General features: G+C 37.5%; 2 protein-coding genes across 2 annotated transcripts; both read left to right on the forward strand.

Moving 5' to 3' along the window:
- Positions 1 to 400: 400 nt before the first annotated feature.
- On the forward strand, positions 401 to 1,885 carry LOC131651341 (uncharacterized). The gene is made up of 2 exons (XM_058921006.1): positions 401 to 1,174; positions 1,292 to 1,885. The coding sequence occupies exons 1-2, from the start codon at positions 401 to 403 to the stop codon at positions 1,883 to 1,885; spliced, it is 1,368 nt and encodes a 455-aa protein (XP_058776989.1).
- Positions 1,886 to 8,239: 6,354 nt separating this feature from the next.
- On the forward strand, positions 8,240 to 9,724 carry LOC131651342 (uncharacterized). Its single transcript, XM_058921007.1, has 2 exons — positions 8,240 to 9,013; positions 9,131 to 9,724. Exons 1-2 carry the CDS (start codon positions 8,240 to 8,242, stop codon positions 9,722 to 9,724), a joined length of 1,368 nt encoding a protein of 455 aa, XP_058776990.1.
- Positions 9,725 to 11,875: the final 2,151 nt, after the last annotated feature.

Raw genomic sequence — 11,875 nt, forward strand, 5'->3', positions numbered from 1 at the left:
TCCACGGGCAGAGCTTGGTGGAACGAGGCAACATCGTATGATGGCGCCTACGTTCGATCCTCTGTTGGCTTTTTGACCTACCCTGGCTTAGATTCACCTGTGAGTGGGGCGGGAATCAATCATTTTTACAGGTACATTATTGGTGACTATGGTTCTTGTTCGAGTGGTTCTGCTTCTGTTTGATGGTGACTGGGTTCTGATCCTATTGGTTACTATGGTTCTACTGGTTACTTGCTTGCATTTGGCATTACATCTTGCATTGCATATCATTGCATAGTTCTCGCACTCATCCAGGTTGCCCGAGATCTTATTTCCAGTTGTTCTTTCTCCCAATTAGCTGTTGATCGTCAAGCTGTTTCCTCAACACCGCTACGGAACTAGAGCTGCAGTTAGACAAAGAATGGCAGACCAAGAGAAACATAACATGGAAGTCAGAATGGAAATTGATGAGTTAAAATCAGGCATGATTAAGCTTACCGAGATGATGCAAGTGTTGATGGCTAGGACCGATCCACCTCAAAGGACTGTTATTTCTGAAGTCGCAACTGCTGTTGTTGATCCTTCACTTGCTCAGAAGCCACCTTCTACTTGGCCAGAATTTAGGTTACCTGAGAATTTTTCTCCAACATATGTCAATGCTTCTATAGTGGGTCAAACATCGAGGCGGGTATTTCAACCTCCAGTCTTTTCTGAACCTCCACCTGTTGTTCATACTACTGCTCAAGCTGTTCCAGCTCGTTATGACAATCCTCTCTATGACTACCGGTCTGTTGGTTCTCGAAGTGTTAGTCAAGGAGACTGTGGTGAAGTTGAAGAAGTCCGTGAGCAATATCAGGCATTGGAAAAGAGATTAAGAGCTATGGAAGGAAGCAATTTCTTTAGTGTGAATGCTGATAATATGGGCCTTGTTTCAAATCTTGTCATGCCTTCCAAGTTCAAAGTTCCTGAGTTCGAGAAGTATAAGGGGCATACTTGTCCAAGGAGTCATTTGACCATGTATTACAGAAAGATGACTGCTTATACCAACAATCAGAATTTGCTCATTCATTGCTTTCAAGACAGTTTAAGTGGTGCTTCTTTGAAGTGGTATATGAGTTTGGAAAAGGGTTGTGTTCAAAGTTTCCAAGATTTAGCTGATGCATTCATGAAACAGTACAAGTATAATCTGGACATGGCACCTGACCGTCGTCAACTTCAGAACATGGCTCAGAAGGAAAAGGAATCTTTCAAAGAATATGCTCAACGTTGGAGAGAATTGGCTTCCCAAGTTGAACCACCTCTGTCTGAGAAGGAATTGACTAGCTTGTTCATGGACACTCTCTCTCCTTTCTTTTGGGAGAAGATGATTGGAAGTGTGTCTTCAAATTTCACTGATTTGGTAACAATTGGTCAAAGGCTAGAAGAAGGAATTAGGAAAGGAAAAGTGTCTGTTGCTGCTGATTCTTCAAGGAAACCTTTTGGGGGCTTTCAAAAGAAGAAAGAAGGTGAAACCAGTGCTATTGAAAGACCTCGAAAGAGAGCTCAACATTACGGTCAACCTCAAGTAGCTGATGTCCAAGCTCCTCATCAGAATACTGGTCAGAATCATGCTGCAAGGAATAGAACTCAGTTTGACCCTATTCCAATGACTTATACTGAGTTGTATCCTCACTTGGTTCAGCTAGGTTTGATTACCACAAGGTCTTTTACTCCTCCGAATCCTCTTCCAGCTAACTTCAGGTCTGATCTCCACTGTGAGTTTCATCAAGGAGCTGCTGGTCATGATTTAGAGCATTGTTACGCACTGAAGATTAGAGTGCAAGAGTTGGTCAGAGGAAAGGTGATAGATTTCACGGCTCGTACTCCAAATGTTGTCAACAATCCTTTTCCAGTGAATGGTAAATGAAACTTCAGTCAAAGTCAGATTCTCTCCTAAAGCCAAGTGTTTCAGACGGGATAGCTCATCCTTGTTGCTGATTAGTCACTAGGCCATGTTTCTTTACTGTTTGCATTTCTTTCAATTGTAATGTCTGTTTACTTTCAAACTTGTTTGTTTCTTACTGTTAATTTTAAATGAAATGAGCATTGCATGTTTTGATTCAATTCTTCTCATTTACTGCTTTATTTCTTTCAAAAAAAAACAAAAACAAAAACATGTTTCTTTTATTTGCTTTCTCTGCCATGCTGTTTATGCAAAGATTGGAGGGAGGATGATGAAAACAAAATACTCATAATTGCTGTTAGTGTGCTTTTGAATAAAACTTTGCTGATGATGTACAGGCCTTGTTTCAATTCCCAAACACAGGAGAAATAAGGACGTTAATCCCTTGTCAACCCCTTTGAGCCTTCGAAGTTGGAGTTTTCTTTTTAAATGAAAAACCCGCAAATTTTAACCTGGGGATGGGTAGTTTTCAGTTTATTCATCTGTGCATTCAAATACAAGAGTTTCATTCAAGATACCTTTCAATAAGGTTGTAATTTCAAGCTTTCCTTCGCACACATCATATAAGTGTCGAAGATGTCCTCAAGTCAAAAGTGATGATGATGGTTCTCCTCAATTGTTAAGCAAGGCAGTCACTATCTTCCAAAAAAAAAAGAGAAAAAAAAAAAGAAAATTTCAAGAAAAGCCCGCCTAGTCAAAACCTTTGAAGGAGACTTAGGCAAAAAATATATTGGGGCATCCCGCTGACTGTAAATCTCAAATAAAACAGTTCAGGCAAAAGTTAGGGAAATCAAAAGAAAAGTTAAAAAAAAAAGAAGAAGTCAATAAATTTCAAAACAACAAAATGTTGTAAAAGAAGTGACTGCTATTTCAAAGTATATTCCTTGGCTTCTGAATCATCATTGTCAAACAAGTGCTGCAAATTCCAAGTTCTCTTGAAAACCTGAATGCATAGGTTGAATTAACTGAATGTAGGATGGAAGTTCATCACGAAGAAAGGGGTGGGTACAAATAAATTTTGAGCCTTATATCCTTTGTTTCTTGAACCATGAACCAGGCCAAGTTACAACCTTCAAAAGTCCTAATTGAGGCCAGGTTTATTTTGAAAGCATACTACAACAAGGTTGCGTTAACCTGACTCCCAAGTTTGTGCCAATAATTTGTTTTAATCTTTTTGCTTTACCTTTCACTTCAAATGCCATGTTTCTTTGCCTTTCTCTTTGCTTTACAATGCCATTTCTATTGATTTCAAAAACTTGCATGTTCTTTGCATTTAGATTACCAGTTTTAAACAAACATTTTTGCTTGTAAACAGCATTTCTCATCAAGGAATTTCAAACAGGTGAGAAACTTGGTCCGTGATCTTATCAGGGGCATTTCATTTCAAGATTCAGTTCAAGGTTTATCTCAGTGCGAGCTATTCTCATATTTGGTTTATCAAAAGACTTCTTTCAAGATTTCTGCTGGGGCAAGTGTTTCAAAGTGCACAGTATAGCCATTTCAAGGTTTACTCAAGCTGAAGCCATGATCAGTTTGTTCTATGTCAATCAGTCAAGATGGGGCAATATTTTTCAAGGGAATTTATGAGCAGTTTGTCAGTCCCTCTCCGAGGATCATCAGTTTAGTACAGTTTGCAAGTGTAATCGAAGAGCTTTGGGCAGTGTTCCATGTGTTGAGGAATCAGATATCCTTCTCTGCCGCACAAAAGAGTCTATCTCAGTTGTTACCCACAAATGTGTTGCATACATCATTCATATCATGCATAGAAAAATTTCATGTCATGCATAGAAACAAATTCATATTCATTTGCATTTTCCGAGGTCTTGTTGCAATCAACATTCTTACCTTGAGATCAAAGTCCAACTCAATTGGAATCTACCCAGTACAGATTTATCCTTTTGGTTCATTTGTCTTTGTTTATCTGATGTTTATTCCGGATTTGTCTCTTTTGTTCTGATGTTAATTCCAGAATTCGTTTATCCGATGTTTATTCCGGATGTGTCTCTTTCTTCTTTCAGTGCCATTTCTGAAAGTTTACAACCATGTTTTATCTTGGTTCCCTTTACGACCATGTTTTATCTTGGTTCCCTTTACGACCATGTTTTATCTTGGTTCCCTTTACAACCATGCTTTATCTTGGTTCCCTTACGACCATGTTTTATCTTGGTTCCCTTTACAACCATGCTTTATCTTGGTTCCCTTACAACCATGTTTTATCTTGGTTCCCTTTACAACCATGCTTTATCTTGGTTCCCTTACAACCATGTTTTATCTTGGTTTCTTTTACAACCATGTTTCATCTTGGTTCCCTTTACAACCATGCTTTATCTTGGTTCCCTTACAACCATGTTTTATCTTGGTTTCCTTTACAACCATGTTTCATCTTGGTTTTCCTTTACAACCTTGTTTCATCTTGGTTCCCTTACAACCATGTTTCATCTTGGTTCTCACCTTATTCAGACCTATTCCTGGATATTGTGGTTTCTCACCTCATTCAGACTCATTCCTGGATGTTGTGATACCTTTCTTCAGCTATCTCTTTCATCAAGTCTTTTGCTCATTCCATTTACAGTTTATCTCTCGTGGCGCTTTATTCCCCACAAAGATTCGAGTCTGTCTCATATCATATCATACAAAAAAAACAAAAAATTCATACATTCGTATCATTCTTGGGGCATGTTAGGCTAAAAATCGGGTTTTGATTGTATTTAAGTATCTCCTATCTTCTGATAGAAGAAACTTAAATAGGAGCAGCTGTTGCACCCTGATTTTTACCCTAAGATTCCAAATCATTTGCACTGTCATATTTTATTCGATTTTTCTTTATGTTTACTAACCATTAATCAAAATTACAAAAAAAAACATGTCTTGTTTCTCTTTTATTGTGTTAAACAAGGATTGAATCCAAAAAGCGAGATTTGCGAGACGATGCGAAGCAGTCGATGTAAAAGTCGATATTTCGAGTCTATTTCAAGTCAAGATTTAGAGTTTCATTCTTCTTTCTTTTTAATTCAAGTTCATTTTATAATTTTATATTAATTTTAGTTTTAATTCTAATTTTAATTCAAAATTGAAATATCCTTTTGATTTGAATTACTATTAGAAATTAAAATTAATTTTTAATATAAAATCATTTCTTTTTATTTCATTAATCTTTTCTTATATTTTTGTTGTTATTAACCATTTCTTTCTATTTTTATTATTAGTATTACTTCTTTTGTCTTTTATGTCAAAAAATAGGTGAGAGAAGGGAATTTCAAAGAGCACCCACACAAGCCAAGTTCACGTTTCCAGCAAGTTTTAGATTTCCAGCCAGCTTCAAAATCAAGTTCACATTACATTCATTTTCCAATTCAAATTCAAAATAGTTCATGCATTTCACACTTTCATGGCAAACTCAAAACAAATTCTCAGCTCAATCCTGACCATACATTTGAATTTAATCAAGGGTTGAAATTCTTCAAAAGTGATTCACACGGATCCATCCCAAATCTCCCTCCAAATTGCAACAGAAAACTTCAAATATCTTGGCTATAAATACAGATGCATCTACACAGAAAAAGGCAGGAGAAAAAGAGTAATGTTATGCTGCCAAAATGATTCCAGAAAATTTCTCCTCCAAAACTTGATCTAAACCAATTTACAAACCTACTTTGCATCCTTCCTCCGATTCAACAAAACAACGCACCTTCATACACCTGTAAATTCACGATTCATCATCAATTCCGTACAACGATATCGACATCATCACCGTGACGACGCAGCTGAAGCCTATTTTCAACCAGGCTTCTTCAAATCAAAACGCAACAACAATCTTCATCAACCACTCATCATTGCACAGTCTCGGATCGCTCGGATTTTCATTCTACATAACTGGATTCGTGGTTATCATCACAGTTTGAAGAATAACAGTTTGAAGAATAAAGCGGAGAAGAAGAAGGAGCATATTACTACACCACTGGTATTCTTGTCTCAGACTCAAAGCTTTAATCCAGGTTCCATTACCTCTTCACTCTATCATATTGATTATTTCGGAGATATGTTGTTGCTGCTCTACTTGCTGCGTGTTGTTGTTGCTGTGATCTTGCATTCCAAATAATATGATGATATTGTTCATGCTTCTTTTATCGTTGTTGTTTGAACTATTGATTGTTGTGTTTCAACCGAGAGTGATTAGAAGTTAGGTAGAATTGTGAGAGTATACGTAGCGACGAGAGTCAGAGAGGAGAGATGTGAGGCGTTGTTGTCATTGTTTCGAGAAGAGAGATGAGCTTGTTGTTGATATTTTGTTCTTGTTTTGTATCGGTAGAAATTAGAAAACAGAGTGGAGAGGAGATGTTGTTATTGTTGTTGATTCGAGTGAGAGAGATGAAGATAGGTTTGTTGTTATGGATTGGTGAGTGTGAAACAGAGCCATGGAAACAGAGCAGTGAACAAAGAAACAGAATGTGAGTTGCAGAGAGATTGAACCGCGAGAGAGAATTTCATTATCGTTATTGTTTGAGTTCTGGGCAGAGGATGTTCAAGATGGAGGGAGAGTACCGATTGAGAGGAGAGTGCAGAGTGAGAGTAACGTGAGAGGTGAGGAAGCGGATCCCTCATTTTTGGTTTAGGGTTTTGTTAGCTGTTTGGACCGGTTTTTGTTTAATGTGATGAGAAGCCCATTTATGATTTTCTTTCTGGCACTACCATTTCTTGCGCACCCCCCTTCCTGGCAAACTCTTTTCTCTTTGGGCCAGCTACCATGGGCCCAGCGCCCCAGCACATTACACCTCCTGTTTTGCGTCTTTTTAGCCCATTTTTGTGTTTATTAGACTTTTATGTTCTATATTAAAAAATACAAAAAATATTTTAATTAGCCTTTTTTAATCCTTTTGTTTGTTTTTATTTTACAATTTAAACTTTTAGTCAATTAGTTAAATGTTGATTTAATATGTTTACTTGTCTATTTTCTTTTTAGCTTATTTTTGTAAATATTCATCTTTTATATTTTCTCTTTCTTTTAAAATGCTTTGTTCGATTTTCTTTTATTTTCCTCTATGCACATGTTAACTCCGTTCCACGATAATTGTGTAAGTCTCCAAAGGTCGAGCAGCAGTGGAATGCGACGTTTAACATCACACACACACAAAATGTTTTAAGCCGAACTACGGCTGCTCTGATTCCTTAATCGGGATACGTAGGCATTAGGTCGCGGGGCCTGAACGAGCACAATCTTGTATATATTTTCTTTCTTTTCCCCGTGTTTCTTTTCTCTTCCTTTTTTCGTGCGCTTCCCTTTAGCTTTTAGGCTTAGATTTTTAGATAGCACCCTTAGATTTAGATTAACAAGAGCGGATCCCGTCGAGTACGACGGACGTGAGGAGTGCTAACCCCTTCTCCTTGCGTAACCGACACCCTTACCTAGTTCTCTGGGTCGTAAGACCGTTGTTTGTTTTCTTTTTGTAGGTTTTATTCGATGTTTTCCTTTCCCATTTCGGGATAAATAAATAATCGATGGCGACTTCATTGATTTCATTTTGATGATTTCGATCCAGTTGTTTCAGCTGGCGACTTCACTGGGGACAGATTGACCTTTGCTAGGCCCATCCTGAGTGTCAGTCCTAGCTCTTGTTTGTTTTTATCTTTGGGTGTTTGCTTTCTTTATGCTTTATTTGTATATTTGTATATATTGCTTTATTTGTATATTTGTATATATTGCTTTATTTGTATATTTGCATATATTGCTTTATTTGCTGTTATATTCTGGTTATCTGCTGTTCTGTATATATACTGTTCTGGATCTGCTGTTTTTCTGGTGGGTGGGATGTTACTGAGGTAAAAGGCCCAATACACAGGCTATGAGTGATACCATAGGAACTAGGACTAGAGTGGCCGTGACGGACAGAAGGCGTATGCCTGATTGATCTGATCACGTATCCACGGGCAGAGCTTGGTGGAACGAGGCAACATCGTATGATGGCGCCTACGTTCGATCCTCTGTTGGCTTTTTGACCTACCCTGGCTTAGATTCACCTGTGAGTGGGGCGGGAATCAATCATTTTTACAGGTACATTATTGGTGACTATGGTTCTTGTTCGAGTGGTTCTGCTTCTGTTTGATGGTGACTGGGTTCTGATCCTATTGGTTACTATGGTTCTACTGGTTACTTGCTTGCATTTGGCATTACATCTTGCATTGCATATCATTGCATAGTTCTCGCACTCATCCAGGTTGCCCGAGATCTTATTTCCAGTTGTTCTTTCTCCCAATTAGCTGTTGATCGTCAAGCTGTTTCCTCAACACCGCTACGGAACTAGAGCTGCAGTTAGACAAAGAATGGCAGACCAAGAGAAACATAACATGGAAGTCAGAATGGAAATTGATGAGTTAAAATCAGGCATGATTAAGCTTACCGAGATGATGCAAGTGTTGATGGCTAGGACTGATCCACCTCAAAGGACTGTTATTTCTGAAGTCGCAACTGCTGTTGTTGATCCTTCACTTGCTCAGAAGCCACCTTCTACTTGGCCAGAATTTGGGTTACCTGAGAATTTTTCTCCAACATATGTCAATGCTTCTATAGTGGGTCAAACATCGAGGCGGGTATTTCAACCTCCAGTCTTTTCTGAACCTCCACCTGTTGTTCATACTACTGCTCAAGCTGTTCCAGCTCGTTATGACAATCCTCTCTATGACTACCGTTCTGTTGGTTCTCGAAGTGTTAGTCAAGGAGACTGTGGTGAAGTTGAAGAAGTCCGTGAGCAATATAAGGCATTGGAAAAGAGATTAAGAGCTATGGAAGGAAGCAATTTCTTTAGTGTGAATGCTGATAATATGGGCCTTGTTTCAAATCTTGTCATGCCTTCCAAGTTCAAAGTTCCTGAGTTCGAGAAGTATAAGGGGCATACTTGTCCAAGGAGTCATTTGACCATGTATTACAGAAAGATGACTGCTTATACCAACAATCAGAATTTGCTCATTCATTGCTTTCAAGACAGTTTAAGTGGTGCTTCTTTGAAGTGGTATATGAGTTTGGAAAAGGGTTGTGTTCAAAGTTTCCAAGATTTAGCTGATGCATTCATGAAACAGTACAAGTATAATCTGGACATGGCACCTGACCGTCGTCAACTTCAGAACATGGCTCAGAAGGAAAAGGAATCTTTCAAAGAATATGCTCAACGTTGGAGAGAATTGGCTTCCCAAGTTGAACCACCTCTGTCTGAGAAGGAATTGACTAGCTTGTTCATGGACACTCTCTCTCCTTTCTTTTGGGAGAAGATGATTGGAAGTGTGTCTTCAAATTTCACTGATTTGGTAACAATTGGTCAAAGGCTAGAAGAAGGAATTAGGAAAGGAAAAGTGTCTGTTGCTGCTGATTCTTCAAGGAAACCTTTTGGGGGCTTTCAAAAGAAGAAAGAAGGTGAAACCAGTGCTATTGAAAGACCTCGACAGAGAGCTCAACATTACGGTCAACCTCAAGTAGCTGATGTCCAAGCTCCTCATCAGAATACTGGTCAGAATCATGCTGCAAGGAATAGAACTCAGTTTGACCCTATTCCAATGACTTATACTGAGTTGTATCCTCACTTGGTTCAGCTAGGTTTGATTACCACAAGGTCTTTTACTCCTCCGAATCCTCTTCCAGCTAACTTCAGGTCTGATCTCCACTGTGAGTTTCATCAAGGAGCTGCTGGTCATGATTTAGAGCATTGTTACGCACTGAAGATTAGAGTGCAAGAGTTGGTCAGAGGAAAGGTGATAGATTTCACGGCTCGTACTCCAAATGTTGTCAACAATCCTTTTCCAGTGAATGGTAAATGAAACTTCAGTCAAAGTCAGATTCTCTCCTAAAGCCAAGTGTTTCAGACGGGATAGCTCATCCTTGTTGCTGATTAGTCACTAGGCCATGTTTCTTTACTGTTTGCATTTCTTACAATTGTAATGTCTGTTTACTTTCAAACTTGTTTGTTTCTTACTGTTAATTTTAAATGAAATGAGCATTGCATGTTTTGATTCAATTCTTCTCATTTACTGCTTTATTTCTTTCAAAAACAAAAACAAAAACATGTTTCTTTTATTTGCTTTCTCTGCCATGCTGTTTATGCAAAGATTGGAGGGAGGATGATGAAAACAAAATACTCATAATTGCTGTTAGTGTGCTTTTGAATAAAACTTTGCTGATGATGTACAGGCCTTGTTTCAATTCCCAAACACAGGAGAAATAAGGAAGTTAATCCCTTGTCAACCCCTTTGAGCCTTCGAAGTTGGAGTTTTCTTTTTAAATGAAAAACCCGCAAATTTTAACCTGGGGATGGGTAGTTTTCAGTTTATTCATCTGTGCATTCAAATACAAGAGTTTCATTCAAGATACCTTTCAATAAGGTTGTAATTTCAAGCTTTCCTTCGCACACATCATATAAGTGTCGAAGATGTCCTCAAGTCAAAAGTGATGATGATGGTTCTCCTCAATTGTTAAGCAAGGCAGTCACTATCTTCCAAAAAAAAAGAGAAAAAAAAAAGAAAATTTCAAGAAAAGCCCGCCTAGTCAAAACCTTTGAAGGAGACCTATTCATCTTGGTTTTCCTTTACAACCTTGTTTCATCTTGGTTCCCTTACAACCATGTTTCATCTTGGTTCTCACCTTATTCAGACCTATTCCTGGATATTGTGGTTTCTCACCTCATTCAGACTCATTCCTGGATGTTGTGATACCTTTCTTCAGCTATCTCTTTCATCAAGTCTTTTGCTCATTCCATTTACAGTTTATCTCTCGTGGCGCTTTATTCCCCACAAAGATTCGAGTCTGTCTCATATCATATCATACAAAAAAAACAAAAAATTCATACATTCATATCATTCTTGGGGCATGTTAGGCTAAAAATCGGGTTTTGATTGTATTTAAGTATCTCCTATCTTCTGATAGAAGAAACTTAAATAGGAGCAGCTGTTGCACCCTGATTTTTACCCTAAGATTCCAAATCATTTGCACTGTCATATTTTATTCGATTTTTCTTTATGTTTACTAACCATTAATCAAAATTACAAAAAAAAAACATGTCTTGTTTCTCTTTTATTGTGTTAAACAAGGATTGAATCCAAAAAGCGAGATTTGCGAGACGATGCGAAGCAGTCGATGTAAAAGTCGATATTTCGAGTCTATTTCAAGTCAAGATTTAGAGTTTCATTCTTCTTTCTTTTTAATTCAAGTTCATTTTATAATTTTATATTAATTTTAGTTTTAATTCTAATTTTAATTCAAAATTGAAATATCCTTTTGATTTGAATTACTATTAGAAATTAAAATTAATTTTTAATATAAAATCATTTCTTTTTATTTCATTAATCTTTTCTTATATTTTTGTTGTTATTAACCATTTCTTTCTATTTTTATTATTAGTATTACTTCTTTTGTCTTTTATGTCAAAAAATAGGTGAGAGAAGGGAATTTCAAAGAGCACCCACACAAGCCAAGTTCACGTTTCCAGCAAGTTTTAGATTTCCAGCCAGCTTCAAAATCAAGTTCACATTACATTCATTTTCCAATTCAAATTCAAAATAGTTCATGCATTTCACACTTTCATGGCAAACTCAAAACAAATTCTCAGCTCAATCCTGACCATACATTTGAATTTAATCAAGGGTTGAAATTCTTCAAAAGTGATTCACACGGATCCATCCCAAATCTCCCTCCAAATTGCAACAGAAAACTTCAAATATCTTGGCTATAAATACAGATGCATCTACACAGAAAAAGGCAGGAGAAAAAGAGTAATGTTATGCTGCCAAAATGATTCCAGAAAATTTCTCCTCCAAAACTTGATCTAAACCAATTTACAAACCTACTTTGCATCCTTCCTCCGATTCAACAAAACAACGCACCTTCATACACCTGTAAATTCACGATTCATCATCAATTCCGTACAACGATATCGACATCATCACCGTGACGACGCAGCTGAAGCCTATTTTCAA

Source organism: Vicia villosa, linkage group LG2 (assembly GCF_029867415.1).
Source record: "Vicia villosa cultivar HV-30 ecotype Madison, WI linkage group LG2, Vvil1.0, whole genome shotgun sequence".
Taxonomy (NCBI): domain Eukaryota; kingdom Viridiplantae; phylum Streptophyta; class Magnoliopsida; order Fabales; family Fabaceae; genus Vicia; species Vicia villosa.

Excerpts from the sequence above, each read along its gene's own strand:
- LOC131651341 (XM_058921006.1), top strand. The coding sequence starts at position 401 with ATGGCAGACCAAGAGAAACATAACATGGAAGTCAGAATGGAAATTGAT. Across the intron at positions 1,175-1,291 it reads ACAAGTATAATCTGGACATG|GAATTGACTAGCTTGTTCAT; the intron begins GCACCTGACCGT and ends CTGTCTGAGAAG.
- LOC131651342 (XM_058921007.1), top strand. The coding sequence starts at position 8,240 with ATGGCAGACCAAGAGAAACATAACATGGAAGTCAGAATGGAAATTGAT. Across the intron at positions 9,014-9,130 it reads ACAAGTATAATCTGGACATG|GAATTGACTAGCTTGTTCAT; the intron begins GCACCTGACCGT and ends CTGTCTGAGAAG.